Source organism: Maylandia zebra, linkage group LG7 (assembly GCF_041146795.1).
Source record: "Maylandia zebra isolate NMK-2024a linkage group LG7, Mzebra_GT3a, whole genome shotgun sequence".
NCBI lineage: Eukaryota > Metazoa > Chordata > Actinopteri > Cichliformes > Cichlidae > Maylandia > Maylandia zebra.
Genome location: NC_135173.1, coordinates 24,245,733 through 24,271,334, shown reverse-complemented (window position 1 = coordinate 24,271,334; position 25,602 = coordinate 24,245,733). Strand labels below are relative to the sequence as shown.

General features: G+C 39.3%; 1 protein-coding gene across 1 annotated transcript; it reads right to left on the bottom strand.

Annotated features, from left to right (window-relative positions):
• Positions 1–3,710: 3,710 nt before the first annotated feature.
• Positions 3,711–23,678, bottom strand: ampd3b (adenosine monophosphate deaminase 3b). Its single transcript, XM_004564470.3, has 16 exons — positions 23,452–23,678; positions 20,200–20,271; positions 13,615–13,837; positions 13,326–13,488; positions 12,754–12,919; positions 11,110–11,329; positions 10,863–10,992; positions 10,488–10,682; positions 10,103–10,234; positions 8,682–8,845; positions 8,407–8,533; positions 7,365–7,528; positions 7,162–7,282; positions 5,967–6,140; positions 5,626–5,736; positions 3,711–4,484 (listed from the first exon to the last, which is right to left on the bottom strand). The coding sequence occupies exons 2-16, from the start codon at positions 20,258–20,260 to the stop codon at positions 4,308–4,310; spliced, it is 2,328 nt and encodes a 775-aa protein (XP_004564527.2). The 5' UTR covers positions 20,261–20,271; positions 23,452–23,678; the 3' UTR covers positions 3,711–4,307.
• Positions 23,679–25,602: the final 1,924 nt, after the last annotated feature.

Genomic DNA, 25,602 nt, shown 5'->3' with positions numbered 1-25,602 from the left:
ATCTTCTTTGAATATGTTATATTTAATTATATCTAATTTGTTTAATATGACTGATTCATGGCTAAGTTGCTTCATGAAGTCATTACAGGACTGTTTTCAACTTTTGGACAGTATCAGGCTCTTTTCATTCTGTTTGTAGTCTCTGTGCTAAATTTGGGAACTGACTCTGGCCTTGCAGTGAACATACAGACAGTAAATTGGTACTGATCAAATCTTAAACCTCTGAGCAAATAAGCATCATTTCCCAAAATGTCCTATTCTTCCTTCATGTGGAAATCCAAGACACCAAACATACTTGTCGTATTTGCCAGGGCTTCTGGACAAGCAGTAAAGTGAAAATTTATGTTCCATCTATAAAGCTGTTTGGATGTCTGTGCAATGTATCCCTGCATGTTTGTACCCCACATGACATGGACCATGAGCTGTGTTATGTGAATCTGTGCTAAAATCCTGTTCTGGTGCAGTTCAGGACACAGGACTGAATAGGCTCATGTGATTTTAAGGACTTGGCTCGTTGTGGTGTCTTAACTGTTGTAAATCACCTTGCCTGTCAGCTGTGCTGATTTCTCTAAAAGTATTTACATTTATTTGTTAAGATGATTTTAATCTGACTGTTGTAGAAATCTTTTCCATCCATCCAAGTTGATATCATATATAATTTACAGTTAAGTTATGAGTTAAAATTGTTTTGTTTAAGTGGATTTAAAGTGTTGATTTTATTAAATGTAAATATGCAGTAGCCTTAATCTTTATTATTTATTAAATCCTTAATTAAAGTTGTATTTAAAGAAATTGGTTATCTAGGTCTTTGTTGTGTGAATTTCAGCTTTTGCATTTGATCACATATACAGGGTGGGCCATTTATATGGATACACCATAATAACATGGGAATGGTTGATGATATTGAAGTCCTGTTTGTGGCACATTAGTATATGTGAGGGGGCAAACTCCTCAAGATGGGTGGTGACCATGGTGGCCATTTAGAAGTCGGCCATCTTGGATACAACTTTTGTTTTTTCAATAGATTTTGTTCAGTGATGAGGCAAACTTTTATGTGAATGGTGAAGTTAACAAACAAAACCACCGCTATTGGTCTAACACTAACCCACATTGGATGGATTCCTCCAAGACTGTTGGAACAACAAAAGTGATGGTTTGGTGTGGTATATGGGGTACAACGATAGTGGGTCCATTCTTCATCAATGGAAACCTCAAGGCCACTGGATATTTGAAATTGCTACATGATGATGTGTTTCCCTCTTTATGCACTGAAGCTGGCACGTTCCCTGAGTTTTTCCAGCAAGATGGTGCACCACCACATTATGGGTGCCAGGTCCAAGCATTCCTAGATGAACAGTTTTCTGGAAAGTGGATTGGTCGTCGTGGGCCAGTTGAATGGCCCCCAAGGTCTCCTGGTCTGACCCCCTTAGACTTTTATCTTTGGGGTCATCTGAAGGCAATTGTCTATGGTGTGAAGAGACGAGATGTGCAGCACCTGAAACTACGGATACTGGATGCCTGTGCTGGCATTTCTCCTGCGGTGTTGCTATCAGTGTGTGAAGAGTGGGAGAAGACTGTTGCATTGACAATCCAACACAATGGGCAGCACATTGAACACATTTTATAAGTGTAAATAACTCATGAATAACTCATGAAAGAATAAAGTTACGTTGAAACCAAGCACCCCATTGTTTTTCCTGTTACATTACCAATAAGTTTGATGTGTCACATGGCCTTCTTCCTATTGAAAAAACAAAAGTTGTATCCAAGATGGCCGACTTCTAAATGGCCACCATGGTCACCACCCATCTTGAGGAGTTTGCCCCCTCACATATACTAATGTCCCACACACAGGACTTCAATATCACCAACCATTCCCATGTTATTACGGTGTATCCATATAAATGGCCCACCCTGTATTTTAACTTATTATAAGTATTTTTTATGTAGGAGACAACAGTTTTGGAATTTTCTTTAATATTATTTCAGTTCAACTATACTAAAGTTAGAATTTTATGTGACCGAAGGTAAAACTTTTGGGTAGTTGTTTTTTCTTTTTTTCCACTGCTGTCACGTTTTGACACCTCAGTTCTCTGGGTTTTCCTGCAAAGTAACAAAGAGATTCATAAAATGTTATCTGGCAATTTAATCCATTCATTCAACTTGAGATTTTACAGGCTCAAAAGATGTGCCGCTCTTTCAACAAGTTCTTCAGAAAATGGCATCTGATCTTGTGGTTACATGACTGTGTGGTCAGGTCAGCAAGTGTTCCAAAAAACTTTACATTTTAAAACTTAAAGAGCATACCTGCATCTGAATCTACATACACCAGTTTCATATTTTTAAACATGCCCTAAAACATAAACTGCTGTGTGGGATGTATATGATGTTGCAACCATGAGGTGGCAGCATTATCCTGCATCGCTTCTGAAAGGAGTCCAAGCATCAGTAAAGGATACTTTTTAACCTGAAAGTGAGTGAAAAGAAGTGTAATAAAACAGATGCGCTCTTATAGCATTATCATTAATAAAAAGATGCTCACTATTTTGTACTTCATGGGTTTGTGTTCCGGTGGACTGGATGCCTGTTTTCATTTTTTTTATATATTTATATATTTTTTGTTGTGTTAAAAAGTACAATTTCTGTACAGTCTCCCTTTAATCAAGCCAAGTAATTAGATGTTCAAAACAAAAAAACGACCCCCGTTTAACTGTTTCAAATCAACTCACTACAGTCTGTTTCACAAGTGTGAATAGTTGATGTCATAGCCACTGTCAGTGTGGGGCCTCTGATGAATGTAAAGGCAAAATTCAGAGTCTTCAGTTATTGAGTTTTAAATGGCTCACATTAGCATTGTTCTACAGGTCTGAACAATGGCTGTGTGGGAGGTTCATTTAGAAATAAGAGTAAAAACTACTTTTTCGTGTAGTTTAATGACTGTGCATTAAAAAAGAAAAAGGTTATTGAGAATTTAAAGTGATAACATTTGCAAATGGGCATATGGGGATCATTTTGACCTGTTATTTATTTTGCGTCTGACCTTCAGAGGCCAGAGCTGCTCTGACAGAAGCAATGTCTGCTATGTTGTAGTTAAGATACAAAACTTAAAAAGCTTGTCTTAGTGTCTTTGTATGAACTTTGCAAATGATTATTATCTAACATGTTGTCTTCAGGCTTGGGCACTGTTTCATGACTGAAAGTTATTGATTGACTTATCCTAATGACTAGTCCTTCCACTTGGTTTAGGCTCCAAATTAAAAAAAAAAATTTAAAAGTGAAAAATAAGATATATTGTTTTTGTTTTTTAACTTAACTTTGTGATAAGGTATTTTAACCTTTCAAGATTTAACGCCCTCAAAAGCCTTCAAAAGTTAAGCTGCTGAGAGACTGTCAGTTTTTTAAAAATGATTTATTTATTTTTTAAACATCAGCTAGCATTCTTATCAAATTAGTGTCAGATGTTTGGCTTCAAAAGAGATACAGAAATATTTGCTGACATCATGAGCCCTCTTTTGCAATTAGAAATTTGTATTCCTGATCACAACTTCCGCTATCATGATGATAAAACACTCACATGTGTGGAAGGTTTTGAAACCTCTCCCCTTGCATGTCGTGTGCAGACAGCAGACGATTGCTCAGTTTAAACAGCATCTGTTTCCTCTGTAACTTATTGGCAGGTTGGTTCAAAGAAAGTTCATGACAAACATCTCTGACATTTCTGTAGCCTTTATTTTAGGAATGGAAAACTATTTAAAAATGACATCACATATATAAAAAGAAAATTCTAAACAGTCACATGTTTGCGAGTGTAACGCAGGTCTTAAATACAGATTTCACTGTAACGGTTTACCTGGCCTTTCATTAACGTCTGTCAAAATTATGCTTGTGCCTGAAATCCATGCACACGGCATAGTCTGACCCCAAACGTATATTATCTTCAAGCAGAGAACATGCAGAACAAAAATCAATTGTTGCTTTCTAACTTTTAAACCATTTCCCCCTTCTTAATGTGTCAATCCAATAGCCACATCCACAGTAAACAACTTGCAAAATGAAAATAGACTGTTATTCTAATGAAACGATATACATGCTGACTGGAAGGTGTTACAATCACATTTTCATTTTGTGACACGAGGTCAAAACACCGCCACCTTTACCAACAAGCACCAAATATGTAGAAAACACTGCATTTTTTCCTAATAAGCATCAGGAACCTTTAGAGGGTGTTTAAAAGATTGTGCTGTCTAGCCTGTGCCCCTTTATCCCTGTGTGACATATCCAAGCACAGTTTGTGTTGGTGTGTTCGGTCACTGAGCTGAACTGTGGCCGAACTCGGTTTTCACTGCATCCACTAGAAAACTGAGCTCATTGCACAGAGTCTCGTAGCGATAGGCCATGCGGATTTGTGCTACATTTGTCCGCCTGATGTCATTGCCCTTCGGTCCATCCTGTAGGTAGTTGGGCCCAATGAAGTGTTTCTTCTCCTATAGGGAGCACGGTTAAAAAGATGTAGGTTGGAAAGTTGCAAATAGATATAATATTTCCAGAATTAACTCATTGTGGAGTTTGAATTTCATTAAAAAAAAAAGAGATTGCACAGAATAAATATGCACTCAATGAAGTCAGGACTATTGGACTGTCAGACATTCTCTTATCTAGCTTTTCAGTGGTAATAGGATCGGTACTAATCTGAAGGACATATTTTAGGGTTCTTCTTGGATGTGCCGATTGACATTTTTGTGAGCAATAAAGTTTTCGAAAGAAATTACTGGAATATTGTAGAATTTTGGGAAATTAGTTAGCTTTCAGTAAGTCTGCACTGCTATTTAGTGCCTCAAAAAAGTATTTGACCCCTCATTTGGGTTACACAAAGAGAACCCAAATACAGCAAAAAAGCAGTTTTTAAATGATGATTCCATTTATTAACACAAAAACAAACCTATCTGACCCTATGTGAAAAAAGTAATTACCCCTAAACCTAATAACTGGTTGTTAACTACAGTCAGTCATTAGCAATAACTGGCAATGAGTCTTTCAAATCGCTGTGGGGAAATTTTTGTTCACTCTTCGTTGCTGATTTGCTTTAATTGAACATGAACAGCGTGTTTGAGGTCATGCCAAAGCAACTCAATTGGATTTAAGTGCAGACTTTGATTGAACCGCATTAAAACCTTTGTCTTAGTATTTTTGAGCAGTGCAGCTGATGGTGTGTTTGAGATCATCATCCTGCTGTTTAAACCCAAGTCAGTTTGAACTTCAGGGCATGAACTGATCTTTTATTAATAATGAAAAGTCATCCAGCTCCTGAAGAAGCAAAGCAGCACCAGACCACCACCTTTATATGTGACTGTTTGTATAAAGCATTTTTTTTAATGAAATGCTGTTTGTTTTACACCAGAAGTAACAGGATTTCAAACTTCCAAAAAGTACTGCTTTTGTCTTTTTAAACAACCCTGGCAGCAGATCAACTTGAGTTCATGTTTAATCCAAAAGTTTGGGACAAAAAAATAAAGAAGTTTTTAGTTTATCTATTATTTTATCCATTGTATCTGTTTCCAAACGCATCATTTTACAATAAGGACTTTTAAAGAGAGCATCCCCCAAGCACAAAAGGTCTGACCTTACCTCATGTGAGAGGCCGCTCTGCAGGACACTGTTCCTGGCAATCTCACACAAATCACAAGTGCTCAGCTTCCACAGCTGAGCTGCAATGGCATACTCCTCCATCAAGGCCTCCTGAAACGTTTCAAAAAACCTGATATTAACAAATGAAATGTTATGATTGGGCTGGCAGGTCTATTTGTACAGCACCCTTCAAGAAGAGAGAAATTTCTTGTATTTCTCTGTGCACCACATACTGACAGTGATTATTCAATTAGTCTCACAGATGTCACCAGACTGGAGCAAATTACTGTGATCAAAGTGACTGTGAAACGGTAAATAAAAAATTCTCCTGTGTTTCTGACCTTGGTGTAGTGGAACTGCATGGGGTCGTCGGTGGACAGGGACACACACAGGCCCTTGTGCAGAAACTCTCTCAGGGGGTTCTTGGAGTACTCCAGGAACAGGCTGTTGTTGCTCAGTGGAGACATGGCAATTGGGACCTGGGCCAGGTAGTATAGATACTGCAACACTGGGCTCTGGGGAGGAGACACAACATAGTAATGCGAATAGAACGATTTTGTTTTGTTATTTTCATTTTATTTGTGGGAAAACTAAATGAAATTACAAGCAGAACAAGTAGAAGTTCAAGGGAAACGTTTTGTAGATGGTGCAGACACGCAAGTCTTCCTAATTATAAGAAGTTATTCAAAACTAAGCGTTAAATCAATATTGACTTTCTCATCAAAATTCAAAAGGTTTTTGTCCTGCAAAGTTTTTGAGTTGTCATATTGTCTTTTTTTCCTTGCAGATGTGCATAAGTAGATGACAAGATGTTTAAATGGTGCTTTTAGAAACCATATCTTATGTTATGGCACAACAAACCTTGGGCTATGGAGCCCAGAAGATGGCAGCACTCCCCTCTCTCTCTGTGACAGAGAAAAAGCTTTAAACATGCACTCTGGAAAGTGCTTGTATGGAGGATGTGTCCATGTAAACTGACATAACTGACTGGAGCAACATGTAGCCACATTCTTCGCACAGGCATTTGGAAGTTAAGGGCCGCAGTGCTAATCTTAGCAACATTTGTCATACTAATCTAATGTCGTCTGTGTGCAATAATGCAACGTGTTCCAAATTTGAGCAGTATTGAAAACATGATGCAATTATTAGAGAATGTGATTAACTGTTTTAAATCCTTCCTACATATTTATACATGCAGTGTTTAACCTCATCTGTTGGCTGTTTATTTTTCTCTTCACATTTAGTTGGATATTATATTACACAGCAGGAATTTCTCTGGTGTTTAGATATCAACTGGATGGTAAATGGTATTCTACCCAACACATCTTACTCAAACAAGCTGTTTTTGTTCTCCTATGAGCACATCGGAGAGGGACTAAAATGTGACAGCTAAAAACAAGCACTCGTGTGGATTAGCGTGTCACTGCTCGTTACTGATGGACCTGTTTGCAGAAAATATCATCTGCCAGCATCTTGTGCAATCAGCAAACACAAGACGCTGAGTATCAAACCTCAATATGATTTTAAGGTTTTAACCTTCTTAAGGTTGAGTCCATGGGAGATGTTGTCAGCTGTCAGGAAGGCGGAGACAAGATGAGTGATGGAACCCGCCTCTCCACAGTGGGGACGGAACAGGAAGGTGTTCAGTCCTCTTTGCCTGTAGAACGATCCATAGTTACTTTGTGCACTACTACATGGAAGCCATGTAGCATTAAATGAGACTAATGGGCAGGGCTTACTTGCGGAGGTTGTTGAGAACCATTATGTTGGCATACATGTAGAACAGATAATAGGTGTAGGGAGGATTGTCATCTGTGGTCCATGCCTCAGGCTTCGGGCTCTTGTAAGAGAACATGTGGTCGCTGTGTTTAGATTCGTCATCCACGCTGTCAAATCCCGTCACCTACAGGAAAACAGATTCATATCAGCACATTTGCAAACATAAAGTATATATAACACAACACTGAAATGAACGGACAGACGTGGATACATTTGTTTGTTTCCTTGCAGTTTATTGAAACAATGAATCATTTCATTCACCAAAACGAGCTCCAAAGTTTCTAAGAAAATGTCCTTTGGACTGAGGAGAAAGAACTGGAGCTTTTTGGCCACCCACATCAGCTCTTTGTTTAAAGGAAAAATGAACCCTTATAAGAGAAGAACACCAAGCCTACTGTGAAACATGTAAGGGGATACTTTTGTTTTGGGGCAGCTTTGTTTCATCTGACACAGGAAACATATAATCTGGGCAGAGCACAATGAAGTCTAGAGAGTACCAAGGCATGCTGGTGTGAAAAATACTGCCCAGTGTCAGAAAGCTCAGCCTCAGTCGCAGGTCATGTATAGCTGGGAATAAAACTTTGGACTATTCTTAAATGGCACTCCATGAGACAGGATCTTAATCCTATTAAGCATCTATGGAAACATCTGAAAGTGCAGTGTGGAGTCAGGATCCTTCAAACATGAGAGAGTGGGCTAAACTACCTGTTGTTTGGAAATGCAAACGTCTTATTGTGAAGTACAGAGATCACTTGTTGGTACTGACAACTGTAAACGGTGTTGCCACAAAGTATTATATTAAGGCCACCACCTTGTTTTTTGTCCTGTCATTTACATTTTGTTAAGTAGCATAAAATAATCATCTGATTCTTATGTAAGCTGATATAAGAATCAGATGATTATGTTTTTTTGTTTATTTAATTGTGGAAAGGTACCATTAAATTTTTCATGTCTGTATATGGTTGCTGTTGCACATTAGAACTTCTCCCTTTTGACACTTACATATTTTAAGAACACGTGGACTGCTTTGTGCTTTTGAGGGTTGATTGTAGCCTCAAAGAGGGGGCGGAACACATTCTCCAGTATCTTGGCAAAGCTTGGGATTAATTTCTTTGACTTGAAAATATCACTGCAAGACAAGATAAGCAAATTTAACCCATCTTCCTGCATGTGACACAAACATTTTACAGTTTGTTTGCTTATTGAAAACAGCTGACTGAGAAGTGTAATTATTCAGAACCCAATTATGCTGGATTTAGCCTTCAGTTGATGCTTACTAAATCCTGGGCACTTGGATCATCCATCTCATGTTGGGCGAGTGGACCTTATGCTGGATGAACCACGTCGCTAGGCTCTCCCACTCGCTCGCAGAGCGGCCGTAAATTGACAGACGGGGCTCAGCATGTTGGTATTTGCTCTCCTCCAGCTCCCCGGCCACTTCCTGAAACGGATAACAAACCACAGGCAGAAACAGGATGTTTCTTGATAAAGCAGAAGTGACTAGTTGTAACTGCCCAGTGGACAGATATGGCAACACTGTTTCCAAGTTTCAGCAAAGTGCTTTTTACTGCATATTCCAAAGCATCGCTTAGATGAGCAGCACTACCAGTGCGTGTGAGGCATATATATATATCTTATTCTAATTCATAATGAATATGACTCAAATCTTTGTACGTGTAGCAACATTTGATTGTATCAAAATGTCACAGTGACTCAGCATGCACAATACCAGGGCCTTAAAAAGTAAAAGCAGCTTTGTGGAATTTAGCCATTGTTCATTTGATTATTTATGTTTGGGCTTTTTCCACAGTGATGTCATAATGTCTAGAAAAAAATATGGGAACAAAACTGGGAACATCCTGAATGAAAAAATGATCCTCTATGAGTTAGCATCTTATAATTGAATCTCTGGGGATGGTGGCCCGTACTTCATTGCTTTAACTGTAGCCAGATTATATCCAGGTCAGTTTCCTCCTTTTCTGTGGGATCAGTTCAAGTTGCACTGATAAAAATGTCAAATGTAGTCAAACAACAGGCTACAGTTTCAAGTTTAAACATCAGTAAATGCACTGTTTCCCACACATAGGCTTTATTAGGTCACGCCTCATATTTGTTGGCTTGCTTTAGCATTTTGTATTTTTGTATATCTTTTGTCTGAATGGGGAAAAAAGGCCTTCATGCTTTCCATGGCCGCTGGCTCTACCAACTAGTTGTCCTCATTATTATTCAGTTGCTAACAGGATCTTGTAAAGCTCAATATGAGGCTGTAGCTCTCATTGGTAGTGCTTGTTCTGCACTGTAGATCAACTGGCACACTGAGACTGCAAACCAGGACTGTACATCTGTAGCGCTAAATGAATTTATACTTAATAGAGATTCACTTGAGAAGCAGCTGATAATGTCCTTCAGTTATCTGTCTCAAAGAGACTGACAGAAGAAAAGTATAAATGTCATTATTTAATTGTTGAATTGCATCTGTGCCTCCTATTTTGTCACCATCTGGATCTGTTTCAACATGAATAATGTAAAGTTGTTCCTTTTTTTGTTCTCCACCTTGGCTATTTACGCGTGTCAAACATGACAGGCCAAAACAAGAGCAAATAAATTCTGCATGTAGTTTGGTGCCTTTACATAATTTCAGTTTAACTACAGCTAAGCAGGCCTTCAAGTGGTGTTAGTGCTTTAACTCATACTATACCTTAATGAGACGTGCAAAGTATTCTCCTTTGATGTAGTTGTCCGCTTTCAGGTAAATCTCCCGCAGTTCGCTGGCCCCCACAGGGTTGTATTTTGAGTTGAACTTATCAAACCGATGAAAGGTTTGCCTTCCCTAGAAGGATAATCGATCGGTCAGACAGTGAGTGAGGCTCATGCAGCGCAGTGGCGATCACAACATTTTCATTTCATTAAAGGGACTGCAGTAGAAATTAACAGGAACTGTTAAGCTGTTTGTAAAGATAAACAACCAAACGGTCATTTATAGTCACTGAGTTATTGCCTCAACTGTTTGCATCAAGGACAATTTCTATTTATACAAGGTAATGCTGACATAGGAACAAGTAGAAAGCTTTGAGTTCTCTTACAGCGTGCACGTCCAGAGAGTCTACAGTGAGGTCGTACGGGTCCATGTGGAGGCTGTCAAAGACCTCCTTGAGTGTGAGCTTCTTACTGCCTTTTTCCAAGACCACTCGATCTGCTTCAGTCTGGTATGTGGTCTGTATGAATCTCAGCAGATGCTTCTGGTTCATGCAAGCGGCCGCATGTATATGTGTGTCCACCTGTGTTTGACACAAGTCAGACAGTGGCACGGGGCTTACTGGACAACTCACAGCATCCCTATAAAGTGATATTTATTTATACTGAGAGCACTAAAGTTATGAATAGCTTCTGCTCTAAGTGCGTCAGCCCCTCTCCTCTGTCTGGGGCATCGCAGACTGAGCAGAAAGATTTCAGCCAACCTTTCTAACGTTGTAGAAGTCTCTGTGTGGGACTCTTTTCAGCTCTTTTAGCTCCGCCATTTCATTCAGCATTTCATGCAGGTAGAATTTGGAGCCCAGGAAGTTCAGCCGTCTGTGGCAGTAGGATTTTCTGCGAAGCAAAATAACGAAACAGTTACGAGTAAAATGTAATAAATGTCATTCGGTATCAGTCAAAAGGTTCGTAATGTCAATCTGTTAGAAATATTGACTAAGCTTTTGCACTCACGTTGGGCCGTCAGCTATCATTGCAAGTACATGGCTCAGGTCTATAGCAAAGGTCTCGAGGTCGGGGTAAGGAAGGCTGTAAGCTTGCTCTTGTTTCAGGGCCTCAGCACTCTCATAAACATGAATTATACCATCCTTTAGCTGCAGCTCATAGTTTAGGTCTTCAGGAATACCCTCCATGGAGTATGGGTCCTCCCCTTCACGAGGGTAAGGCCAGATGTCTGCAGATGATGACAGCAGCTCAATCAGAAGTTATTTCACATTTGCAAAAACAGTCACTCTCTGAAGTGTTGGTTGTAGAATAAAGATTCTTAAAGTGTATTTTTCCTTATTTTCTACCAAATACAAATATACTGTTAAATTAATAATTGCTCCTATTGAATACTGGCAATTTTAAATAAGGATGTCAGCCTCATCAAAGAGAGCAAATATCCTTAATGCCTTCATTTCAGGCTCAAAGCCCTGGCCACACACCTGTTATTTAGACCTTCTGTTTATGAGGGAGATCCGATCAGAAGAAAGACTGTGTGAGGGCAGGTAAAGGAGCTAAGATGGCTTGTTTCACACATTGAGATGTACCCAGGGGCTGAGATAAAGAAGTATTGTTTTGAAGTGTGCAAAATCATGCAAAGCTTCTCTGGTGAAGTGTAAGAATACAAAAACAGGAACTGGAAATGAGTCGAATAGACCTCTGACATTTGAATGAAATGATGGCTAGTAGATAATTCCAACAAGTCTTTCTCTTGACTCATTTGAGGTCAGTTTTTTCAGGCTCTGTGTCAGGCATCGCCCAATCAGGTTTGAGCTCTGATATTTCCATGCCTGTATAACCTTCCCAGTGTATTCAGGAAGGGTGAAATTATACAGTATCTTTTATTTATTTTTCACTTAAACCTAAACTTTGGCTTTTAATTATGACTGAGTTTTGTTTTGTTCTCTTTGTGTGTTTGTTTTACTTTTTATTTTGTACAGCAAGTAACAGCAAGTGATTGAACTTAACCTTAAATGTATCAAAATGAGCAAAAATTATAACAAATAGTAAGATAATTTAAGGCCGGTAAACTTTATTACACTGGAGTTATATTTAAGATTGTACATTTTCTTTATCTGTTGTCTGGATTATTCTCAGGTTCTGTTTCTGACGACATTATCTGTTGTCAGAAACAGGCTGACTGACCTTGGCTCACAGACACTTCACACCATCTCTGGCACACATACAGAGAGGTCTTAAATTAGATCTGCATAGAATAGGTGGCACACAGTAAGTTTTATCTTTATCTCCAATACACAACTAAACATCAAATCATTAGTGAGTTGTTTAAACTGGTCTGAGCACTTTTATTGAATATTGGAGTTGGCATCCTTCGTAAGTTTAATATTGTTTCTGCTCTCTGTGTGAATTGTTTGAGGTTAACGGTGAACTGAAACCTGAACCTTTAATATTAATGGCCTTGCTCCTTTTCCTCTCCATGTCGGAGTATTTCATTGGTTAAACAGCTGAGCTGGTTAAACACCTGCACTTGCGCATGTTGTACATAACCTCTTGCTGTGTGTGAGCGAGTAGATGGAAAATTACAAAACGTGCACTTTTGCAGGAAGATTAAATTGGACATTTTTGACACCAAAAAGGAAAAGTTTAGTAAACCTGGCAGGACTTCATCCTCTTCTAGCCACCTCTCATTTTCAGCATTTCGCAGGAACAGGGCTGTGGTCCTTGGAAATCGGTGGTAGGCCAGCCTGGAGTACTTCTCTCGGATGAACAGGGCTTTGAGGAGACCCTTGGTTGCTTGCTCATAGTCCTCAACTGTGATCTGGAAACATCGTGAGGTTGTTAATTTTTGACTTTTGTTTGTGTTTAACGACGGTGTCTTAAAGGTTCAAGATGGCCTTTAAAGAATAATCTATTTAAACTATGGCACCGAGCTAAATGAAGGATCTCTCCTGTTGCCCTGTCAGCTTACAGCCATCAATGAAGTTTTAACAAGAAAAGAACAACTGTCATGTTTTTCTTTTTCTTGTGTGAAAATGTCATTTTATAAGTACAGAGTGGATCGACTTTTTAATTCTGGGTAAAAACATGTCTCTCATAGGCCAAACATGCATTTTACCACATCATTGGTCTGAATTTAAAAATCAGTTGTTTTTTATCGTATATTTCCTCACTAGGCTGTGGTCCATCTTTTATATTTCAACATATGGACTAGTCTCGTTGATTACCCCTGCACAGTAATCTCCACTGATGGTAACTCTCTGGAAGTCTGGGAAGGAGTCTGAAAGCAAAGATTCAGCAGTGGCGGGTGTTTGCGCTGGGGTAGGTGACCAATCAGGAGGCATCTGCAAAGATACCGACTGTGACCGCTTCAACTTGAAACTCTTCTTCCTAGTTACACAGAGGGAAAAGAAGCAAGCACTATTTATGCTGAGTATTTTTTGATGGTTTTATTTGTTCTTTTTTGTCTATCCAGAAAGAGAGATATGTTCAGTTAAGCATGTTTCTAATCCATACCTCTTAACTGACTCCTGAGACTGCTGTTCAGCCATCTCCTTTTGCAGCTCCTTCTCTCTAGTCTCTTTCAGACCAATGGGACAGTCTTCTGGGACAGTGAACAGAGCCAGAGTATCCTTGCTGTCTTCCTCCTTCAGAGCAGAGGCGTACACCTTCTCTGCCATCAGACGAACCCTCTCATCCACCTCGTGTATTGACACTTTTGGGAAAAGGCGTGGTAAATCTGAAAAGACCAATACTGGTCATTATTAGTCGGAGTTATGTCATAATTATGTTTGAAATCTAAAATGGAACAAAATACTGACATGTTATAACTCGTCTCATAAACGGGTTTAAATATGGGAGTGGTTAAAGAAGAAATAACATTATCTTAGTAATGACAGTAAACATAAATACCAGAAACATAACCCGGAGTGAGGACGGTTGGTTGTGGGGCTGTTTTCCAGCTTCTCATTTCAACACACAGACCAGAGAACGTGTCTTGAGTGGTGTTGGAATTAAATAATTTGCAGTGCCTCAATAATGCTATGCTTTTTTATTAATAAGAGTTATAAAGTCATATAGTGTAGTATTGAGTGGACACAGTCCTGAAAAATAAAGGCATTAGATCATGTGTCCTTGGGGAGTAGAAAGCTGTAGACGCTCGCTCACACTTGCCTTGGAAAAAGTAGATAAGAGGGGACCATCTCTAGTGGAAAGTTATTGAGACACTGTTGTTTAGACTAGAATAAGAGAGCTTCTGTAATAAAACTGTTGTGTTATGCAGGACGCATCTCCCTTCTAGAAGTATTGTGAAAGAGAAATAAAGTGTTAAATGGTCTACTGAGCAGTGTTTTGTCTTCCATCGGATGCCTCCGAGGAATCAAAAGAACTCAGTGAAGTGTTGATCGTTGACAGTGGCTAACTCGTGTTTCAGTGCTTGCTGCCAGTGCAACAGGTAAGTTACAGTAAACAAACTTGTGTGTCCAAGTCTGGCCGCGTGTTCTGAGAGCACACCGCACTGAGGACGGTATGTGACAGCAGGAAAAGCAACAACACTGAAAGCTCCTGCTTACACAGTGCACCTCTGTCGGTGCATCGCCGCGTGTTAATTAGATGTGACTGAAGGGCTGTGATGATAAGCAAGATATTTTTCTGTAGGAAATATCATGTTGATGGAACTTGTGAAACCAGAGCTGCGTAAACGTTTGCAAAACAAAAATTACATAATGATTCGTGAGGTTGTGTTTATTTATTTTTATTATTTATGGTTGTCATCATCCTTACTGGTATATTGTGACACCATTAGTTTCGTGTTTATTTTGTAATAAGTAATATACAGTCAGCGGGCACTTCATTGGGTTGCACCTCGTTCCAGGTTGGAACAACTTTAACTCTTTGTGACACGCATTCAACAAACTGCTGGAAACATTCCTCAGAGATTCTGGTCCATATTGGCTTCATAGCATCGCACAGCTGCTGTAAATATGGAGGCTACCAATCTGTTCCACCACATCCCAAAGGTTCCCTGTCGGATTAAGGTCCGGGGACTGTGGAGGCCGTTTGAGTGCAATGTGGTCAAGAAATGAGTTTGAGATGATCTGAACTCATGCTGCACTATCCTGCTGCAAGCCACCATCAGAAGATGGTACATTGTAAACTTTACACTGTAATACAGGCATTTAAATGGTCAGCATTTAAACGCATTACTGTTTAAAATGTAGTGTTTCAGTAATGATAAGTTGTGCTACATCATTACTCCACCACCACTACTTTGACCCACTGATCCAAGGCAGGATAAATCGGTGCTTTGATGGTGTTTATGCTAAAAAACCGAGACAGACCAGGCAACATTTTTCCAGTCTTCTGTTGTCCACTTTTGATGACCATGTGTGAACTGTAGCCTCAGTTTCCTGTGGCACCTGGTGTGGTCTTATTTGCTGTTGGCTTCCTATCAGCCTGTAGCAGCCTGGCCATTCCCCTCTGATTTTGCCCAGAGAACTGCCGTTCAAACCATCCTCTGTAAACTCCACAGATATATGTGTGGGAAAATCCCAGAAGAAAAGCGGCTTCAAAAATACTCGCCTGTCTGGCACCAACAAACGTGCCACATTCAAACATGTGGAAAAGCACAGCTGTTGAAGTTTATATTATCATTGCCGCTGCAGTTTGCCCTGGGAAGTCAGTCTTTCCTTATTTTGACATTTACCATGTAATATTATCAGAAGGTTAGTTCAGGCTCATGCAAATATTGATTGGCTTATGTTACATTGCAGAGGTGTGGACTCGAGTCACATGACTTGGACTCGAGTCAGACTCGAGTCATTAATTTTATGACTTTAGACTTGACTTGAAAAAATGTTCTAAGACTTGTGACTTGACTTGGACTTTTACACCAATGACCTGGGACTTGAATTGGACTTGAACCGATTTACTTGAAAAGACTTGATATTTTACCCCAAATATAAAATTTAACATGCATATTATATAGAGATTGAAAATGTGACGTCATTCACGGGTAGAACCGCAAAGGATTCTGGGAACTCGTGGCAAGCGGTACTAGCGCACGCAGGCTTTCAATTAAAATCAGTTATACAGCGATAAAAAGAAACACAAAAATGTCAAGAAGCTGTTGTATTATTAACTGCAATAGCCGGTCGCATGACAGCCACGGGAAGCCGACGGGTAAAGAGATCGGTTGTTATCGGATTACGTCGTTGAAGAGAAATTGTTCGAGCCATGTTTCCGAAGTAACAAAGAGGCGACTGGATTGCAGCCATTCAAAGGTCAAATATAACGTCCCAGAACCCTCCAGCTCACAGGTTAGTCTGCTCCAAGCATTTACACGAAGGTCAGTGTTTTTTAGTAGTTAATGCGTCATTTTTCTTAACATAATTGGTGATATAGGTTACAAGCAAGTCTGGCGCTGAACAGAAATTGTCGCGCTATGCTCCTTTATTTATTGTGCATAAATAGTGAATTGTCCTGACACAATATTGCGTTTCGCTTCTGTTATTATGGTACATTGACAAAAACACATACTTTTATTCACAGGATAAAACAGGGTTTTTGTATCACTAATTGTCCAGTACGATTACAGCATACAATATTGTTGTCACTGCTACATTTCTGTAACGCTACCAGAAATTATTTCCACTACTAATTAATTACCGTTGAGCTCAAAGGTCCTATTAATAAACGGTTAAGGAATGTGTATTTATGAAGACGATTTGTGAGACTGGTAAACTTATGATATGTACGATGGTCTTTCGTTCTACACGGTGCATTTCAAGGTCCTGCACCCATCCGGCGGTAAACTGTACCTGGGCTTGTTGCAGTGACCGGAAGTTACTAAACTTCATGAGTGTATGCGCTCACTCCAAAAACCGTATAATTATAAATATGCATATAAATATGCTAAGATGAGATAGCTGACTTCATCTAACTAGCAAATGTTGTCCAGGCTACGTTGGTGATACAGTTTTTTTTAATGTGTATGATATTTTTGTCATGCGATTTTAAAGCCGGTCCTACAACCGCATCCAAGAATAACATGCAGCTTATCTCAGAACTGTCGGTGAAAATTATTCTTGGAGCTAGGTTTAATTGAGCTGCATTTTAAAGAGGTGCAATTTCACAATTTGTGTATATTTTCTAAGTTCACTATTTTGTATGTGTTGAGAAAAACACAGATTTTAAAATTACATGGTCTAATATTTACATTTAGCATAACTGCAACATTATTTTTTCGTTTGTTTTTTTTAAAGACTCGAAAGGACTTGAAATTCAAAGTTTCAGACTTGTGACTTGACTCGGACTTTTACACCAGTGACTTGAGACTCGACTCTGACTTGCCTGACATTACTTGAGACTTGACTTGAGACTTGATGATAAAGACTTGAGACTTACTTGAGACTTGCAAAACAATGACTTGGTCCCACCTCTGTTACATTGTAACAGGTTTGCAAGGGTGTCAGACTTGATACAGGTCTGCTATTGAATGGTAGGCATCAGTAAAGTACATTCAAGAATCTTCAGACAGATATCCTGTATGTAGTTCACAGGATTTTTCCAGGCTTGTAAATGGAAAGGAAATATTTGACCCCGTTGTTAGAGCAGCAGTTATGAGCATGCCATCATTTTGGTTCTCAAGGCTTTTTGGTGGGAAACAGTCAAGTTTATTTGTATTAATCTCATTCTCTCATACATGCATGGCATGCTATTTCTGAACTCAGGACCCCCTGATCTTGTATTTTCAGCAGATGAATGACAGAAGATTGGTTTTATATTTTTAATAGCTTCTCCCCCTTGTTTAATTCCCACAGTGTGACAGCTACTGTTGCTACCCAACATCCCATCATCAGTCGAGATGTTTGGATATTCTGATCACCGTGTCATCACTGTGGATATTAACGTTGCAGTCCATGGGGGTCACTGGGACACATCCAGAATATATCCGTGTGAGGATACTGGAATCAACAAGCACACGATAGCACATGCAGCTCCAGTGTATCAGATGCCAAACTTTTCAGCTGCACACTGCATCCCTACTGGTTTACACAACACTCTGTCTGAAACCTGTGAGTGATCTGGAATTCTTCACAGATGATACCGTTAACATTTGCCCTCACACTGACACGCTTGCTGCCTGTTCCTTGGCTAGCACATTTTGGGAGCTGCTGTTTCTGATGAGCCTTTCAGCACGTGTACTCTCTCCCTGCTGGAACAGCTCAACAGTCTCTTGGATGACCTTGATGTATTACACACCCCAGTTATAAAAACCTAACATTCACAAAGCCTCTGACTATGTTGGAAACGTCAATTAAACTGAAATTCTGAAATATTATGATAAAATTTCAATTTTGGAATGATTTTTAAGTTTTCAGTGTGTAACACAAAAATAAAATAAAATCAATAAAATGTGCCAGTATTTCATAATACTCACTTATAGTATATATAAATATCCACCTGTTTCCTCGGCTAAAGACTGCTGCACTTATAGCATCGCTCAGAAAGTCAAATCTAGCTGCTTCTGTGCCTCAGGCAGTAGCCACTGAATAAACATCTTTGAAACTCTTCTTTGAAATTACTCTTTGAATAGTTGTCATCACATTTCATAGTTTTTTTTAATAGAAACATAAAATCAGTAGGGGTAGCACTATCTGTCTCTTACCTTCTGTCGTGATTTGGGCCATGTTTGGCTCTTTCAGTCTCTGCCTGTTGAGTCAGGTATTTCAGCTTTCACGTATCTGGTTCTGTCTCTTGTGGACCCCTTACCTCTTAGCTTTGGCACTGCCACTTCTACAGGTATGGCACTCAGTGGCAGGACTTACAAAACATCTGAGTGCTGCTGACACAACACCTATGTAAACTGTCCTGAGTTCTGGTGACTGTATATTGCTCGTGTCTGTGATGCTTCTCTTCAGGGTTTTCTCTCTGACTGACTCTGTCGGGCTTTGCTCTGCTGTTTATTTGGTCCACTGCCTGTATGTATGATGCAGCTGCTAGTTGTTGTTGTTGTATTGAGTGTCCTTCTATCTCTATTTTAGGGTATTGAGTGCGTCGGGGTAACATGGGGTGCTAATCCAAGCTGGTATGTCACAACTGGCTGCTAACATGTGAGCTCTGGACTGTGATATGGGGCAGTAGGGCAAAAAGTAAGTACTGGCAGCTACAGTCACTGTGTTTACCATGTAAACACTAAAGTAAGGGGGAAAAGCCATCAAACCTAGCTGGCCCTGTAGGAAAAAGTAAAGGTCTCCTCTTGCTAAATTATTAATTAACTGTGAGTAACAGACTTCTTGGAAAACTGAGTTCATTTTCACGAGCCACACCCAGGCGTGACAACAGCCAGACCTGCTGAACCAATAAATCAATTATAGAGGTATGTTAGCAGGCTAGAGACCTCAAATTTAAAGAAAATGGCACCGCTGACCACGCCTCACCAGAGTTATGCAGCCAGACAATGATCCAAAACACACCAAGTAGTCCCTTTTACATACTATTAGAGATCATTCATAAAAGCATTTGTGTAGCAAAGAATCTGAAGAACACGAGTATGAACTTTACTGCAGTAAAAGGAAGCACATTGCTGGTGACAGTCCATCTTTGTATGCAAATTATTTAGTGGTTTGGTTAGTTGGAATCATCTGTTCACTGCCCTCACTTTTATCACACCTATAACAGTGTGCAATACACATACACTTATTCTTCTTTTTTATACTAAGTTAATATACTGTGTTGTGTTGTTTGTTACGTTGTGATGTGTCATATCGTGTCGTGTTGTGTTATATGTAGTGCCGACGTAGGACAGTTTTTCCAATTTCATTGTACTACTGTACTATGTATGACTGTGCAATGACAATAAAGAGTTATCTTATCTTATCTTATCTTATCTATAAGGAGCGCGCACTGTTCAAAAAAGCCACTCAAGGTTGCAGACAGCAGACAGTTTAACTTTAAGTGGTGTGTGAACAGATGCGTGATAAACCGTGTAATAGCTGCATTTGAATACGTGGGAGTGAGACGAATGCCTGTGTTTAGTGAGATCGCTGTTTGTTGTGCTTTTGTATATTATGTTTGTCCTGCATGGTTTTATTTACTCACCCTTTCCCATGCATGGTGTCGACTGTTGCTTCAAAAGGGCCATGTTGATTTTCTTACTCATTTTGAGTTGATCTAGAAGAAACAAAGCTTTAATAAATAACACTGCACACATATGTTGTTCAGTAAGGCAGCATTTACTCAAACTTGACATTGGTTAAAGGTGTCATTTAATGGCTCCTAGCAAAGCAGTACAGCCTTATCTCGCATCACAATCTCTTCTTCCTTACCTTTGTTTGCTTGAGTGACGGTCACACCCAAAGTCACACCCCGAGGACCATGATTTTACACAACTTTGACTTGACTGTTTGAGTTATCGTAGTTTTTGAAATGCTCGTGTATTATGCTCAGATTTAACTTGGAATTTGTTGAAAGGAAGTCAGTGAACTGGAAAGTGGGGAGGTTTGCGTCAGGAAGGACAAAAAGTCTGTGACAAGTCAAACATGGAGATCATCAAGAATGAGATTTCCATACCGGAGCGTCTCTGGTACTGTTAGCGGACAGGGTGACGGTGCAGACTGTGCTGCTGTTGGCCAATGTGGCAACCCATAAAGGGAGGAGCCAAAAGAAGAAGTTGAAATGCATTACTTGTATTTGGAGTGTTCCCATTATGTTAAAAAGAGGAAAGTTTTAGGGATCATCAGACAATATTTAATCTCCCATTTTTGTTTAGCTTTGGTTTGGTTTTATATGAGCAGTTAGTTTTGTTTATTACTTTGTTATTTTATGTTGCCATCATAAATTGAATGTAGCTGTTTACTTGACATATTTTAAGGGACTGGAACTCTAATTTGACTTTTGTAAAATGAAGTATTTTGTGTTTTGGGCAAAACGTTAGTTAAAAAAACAACAACAACAAAACGTCCCACTTAATTTGTTTTGTTTGCATTGAACAACTGTCATTTCAGTAAATTGCTGACAAAAACTGCTCTAACCAGTATGGCCATTGTTGGGACACCTTTGGGAGTGTCTTGTGCTGTGTGGAACCAAAATGAGGGAGGTGGATCCTTAATGCCTTTAGATTTGACTTGATAGAGTTCGTGGTTGCTTGATCAGATTGGAATCTGGGAAGTTTGGAGGCCAAATTAATGTCTTTGGCTGTTGTGTTTCACAAGCTTTTTTTTTTTATGTTTTCTAAGTTTAGGGTTTATAATCCTATGTATACATTACACAACATTACATTACACACAGCTTTGCGTGTCTCAAAGTTCTATACCAGCATGCAGTGTCAGTGTTGTCACAACATCCATGTGAAAAGTACTGTAGTCATTTTTTAGTATAGAATGCCATTTACATTCATTTTAAACATGAACAATAGAATTAAAAAATATCCACATAATGCATTAGCAGTTAAAGACTGAAAAGAGCTCATTTCAGAAACATTTCTTTCCTGGTATGTGCAGACAGTTGCTGAGCATCAGATGCGAGTGCTGATTCTATAACACATTTTAACTACTTAACTATGTGTTGAAGTGTAACTTTAAAAAAAAAAATTAATTTCTCTATCACCAGTTCACACTCGTTATGAGAACTCCTTTTATAATTTCAGATTAAAGGCTACAACATCGTAAACTCAACTATCTAGCAGTTTTCTATGAAGAAGTATTTGGTGCCAGAAGGTAAAAAAAAGAAGTCATTTGTAACAGGAAGTGACATCTAATAGACCAGGCTCAGATATTCACAATGCCAACATGACTGAATCCTGTCAGCTGCCATCAGGTGTTATCTCAGTGTTGTAGCGGATTATACTTAAGGAGGTAGTCGTTTTTAGCTGTCTAGAAGAATTTGTCTAAAAAAATACAAAAATAATTGAATCATTAACAAATTACCTGATTGAAAGAACATGAATGAATAAAATCTGTCTGATATTCCAGATCTCAGATAAAAGCTCAAGTTGTCACAAGCTAAAAGTAGCAATCATGTGGCTTCACAGTGGCTGCTCTCTGCCCAGCCTGGAGGTCATTGCAAACTCTCAGTACCTCAGCAGAGCTGGCAATATCATCAAGGACCACTCTCACCCCAGCAATCAACTGTTTGAACTATTACCGTCAGGCCGACGGTACAGGTCACATAAAACCAGGACAAACAGATTCAGGGATAGCTTCTTTCCCAGAGCTATCACCGTAGTAAATAAGCACAAAAACAATTGAACCTATTCCATACCGTCACTGTCATTATATTAATGCTGCTATCCTGTATATATTGTACATACTATTGTTTGAGTACTTACGATTGTTTTTTTGTTCTTTTTATATTTTACATTATATTTATTATTGAAACTTACACCAAGGGAGTGGCACTCCAATTTCGTTGTACTCTGTACAATGACAATAAAGGCTATTCTATTCTATTCTATTCTATTCTATTCTATTATGTTGCTTTGTTGGTGTAAATAGCCCAGAGAAAACAACAGCAAACCAGTGCAAAAACTCCAAAGGCATGTGCAAACTAAGCATTTCAAAGGAGATTCTGACAACTTGGTACTTGTGGGAAACTTGTCGTTGCCACAGTGTCTTCTTTGATGTGCATGAACTGTTCAAGCACGCACCATGTGCCATGCATAAACTCATCAGTGTCATTTGACTAGATCTGTATCACGGGTTCGTGTCTTTCTAGGGTGTAACGCAGTCTTGTATTTATTCCTCTACAACAGAGGAAACAGAATGAATACCACCCAGTCCTATTTTTAAGGCAATTAGTCGGCATCTAGTTTTGTTTGGGATTTTTCCTTTTTTTTTTTTTTTTTGTATTAGTTAACTAAGACACATGTTGGTACCTGTTGGGAAATGTGCGGCTGCCGTACTTGATCAGGTTTGTTTTGGACTGTGTTGTAAAGAGAGCAAGAATACATCCACAGACATGCTGTGAATTCAACATTAGGAGCAAAGTTTCAGAATAAAAGGAAAAAGAAACATTTTGATGTCAGGCAGCAGTGTTAACCACAGCTAACTGTTGCCTTAAAAAAGTTTGACTGTGCCTTAAGATTGCAGTTTAAGATATATCATTTATTTTGTTTTAATACCTACAGATGCTCACTCCTTTGGAAGCCAAAAAAGCAAAAAGAAAAAGAAATAGAAATATGCACCTTCATATTAAGATCTTTAATCTATATGCAAACTATATCTAGGTATGTCTGCCAGAGCTCACCATGCAAAGGAGGTAAGTGCTAAAAGCAATGCTGGTGTGTTGATAATGACATAAAGTTAATATAAACAATGGAAACACAAAGAATCATTATGACTGCCGTGTACTTACTGTTGGCAGGGCTTTGCACAAAGCTAAAACGTCCTGGGACTGTAGAGAGCGTTGTCAGGTGTCAGCAGACTGAAGCCTTGTCAGTGCAGGTTCCAGCAGACACCGGGCTGGTTCGGGCTGTCACTGCCGGGTTGAAGTATGAAGGAGGTACAAAGTTGGTGTAGCAAACAAGGAAGTAATCTGCATCAGTGTTGTTTGGCAGTAGAGGAAGTGCAGGAGGAAGCGTTTGTATGAACAAGCAGTTCTGTGTCACTTTTTTTAAAAGCCTTGAGACTTCATAAGCCCCACCCCTCTTTGTCAACTTAAGTTGTATGTGTAATTCACTGGGCTGGCGACAAGTCACCGTCTCCTTTTAGGGTATTTGATTAGAGAAAGTGTGTGTGTGTGTGCGTGTGTGCGTGTGTGTGTGTGTGCAAATATAAACAAACATGGGGAAGTGACTTTTTTCTATAGAAGGATTGCTTTCTCCACCACTTTGAAAAGAGAAGTAAATTTTGACAACGTTTTTTTTTATTTTTTTTTATTTCAGGTTCCTGTGACCAAGGTCAAGATGTTTGATCCTGACCTGGTCAACAGAGCACTGATATAGAAATGGTGGTCGTGGTGGTGGTGGTGGTGTGTGTGTGTGTGTGTAGCATACCACTGCTACACACGTCTGAAATACTAGTAAACTGGTCCTGAGTATGCTCAGCATAAGGTAATGCAACTGTAATGCTTGCAACACCACCATCTGGACAGCGACGGAAAGTTCATTCTCCTCGGTTGGCTAGATACTTTTTTTTAAAGCCCTATACTCCTTTGTGTATTCATGATACTTCTTCTTTATGGTCCAATGCTGCTGTAGCATACAGTGCCACAGCAGCTGCGCATTCAGCAGGTGGACAGGTCAAACTGGTCAAACTTCAAATTTAGGGTGACTCTAAATTTATAAAATGTTGATATTACTTTAACATTGGTGCACTGCAGTTTGTTATTTTTTATTAGCAGTGTTGAGCAACTTACTTTGATAAAGTAATTAGCCCTTTCACGCATAGTGGTCACTACAGTGGACAGCTGTGCTGTTTTCTTGTATTGGTGTCAGTGCTGATGGTATACTTGCACATAAACAACTACAATGGACACTGATGTGTCACTCCATACCCTGCCGCCCACTGGTGGTTTAATGTGCCTATAGATGTATGACGTGTTCCATTGCAATTATTGTTATTTAACCCTGTCATGAATAAATTATGACAACCTCAATCAGGATTTTTTTCTTAAGTATTTTTATTCATCTTTTCATGCCTAAAGATGAATAAAAATACTTAAGAAAAAAATCCTGATTGAGGTTGTCATAATTTATTCATGACAACCTCAATCAGGATTGAGGATTTTGCCACTTCAAACAATAATTTCTGTCCACTATAAGATAAATGAAACATTATAAGCCTGATACCTGCAGACCTGAAAGCAGGAGGTGTATCACTTTCGAGCACTCTCCTTAGAAAACGCTGTTTTTACAGTTTCTTCCTGCAGTAAACATAAAGATAGTATTCAGGAAAAACATTATGTACATTTTTAGCATAACTGGTTTTACGTAGCTTATCAACACAATTTAAAAACTGGTATAAAGTTTGAAGTCCGAACTTTTAACACAAAAGTGGAGACTCGGGGTTGTCTTGTGTTGACATAGCATCATGTTGCCCATCTGTTAATAGCTTGTAGACCCACCTTTAGCACAAATAAGCTGAAGTAATCATTTTCTGTATGACATATCAGTCTCTCAGATTGTTGTGGAGAAAACTTGGCTCACTCATCTTTTCAGCGTTGCTTCACTTCATTCACATTTGCAGACATGCGTTCATGCACTTAAGGTCCCAGTCCAGTTTATTATCTATGTGTTCTCCAAGGTATTTATGATCAATTTTTCGGTCTTTGTCACGTTGAGCTGCAGATGATTCTGCTCACACCATGTGACACACCATGTGACTCATCACCCTCACTGATGCATCCAACCACTGCAGAGTAATAAGAAAACTTCTGAAGATGGCAGGTCTCTGTGTAGTGGCTGCAGTCTGTGGTGTAGAGCAGCGGTCCCCAACCCCCGGGCCTCGGACCGGTACCAGTCCGTGAGTCGTTTGGTACCGGGCCGCGAGAGTTGAGGCTCAGGTG

What these genes read in the sequence shown, in the direction of transcription:
- ampd3b (XM_004564470.3), bottom strand. Translation starts at nt 20,260, where the DNA reads ATGAGTAAGAAAATCAACATGGCCCTTTTGAAGCAACAGTCGACACCA. An exon ending in ATGATAGCTGACGGCCCAAC is followed by an intron (nt 10,993 to 11,109) that starts GTGAGTGCAAAA and finishes TTTGCTTCGCAG; the next exon opens with AAAATCCTACTGCCACAGAC. An exon ending in TGCAGTTCCACTACACCAAG is followed by an intron (nt 5,737 to 5,966) that starts GTCAGAAACACA and finishes GAAACGTTTCAG; the next exon opens with GAGGCCTTGATGGAGGAGTA.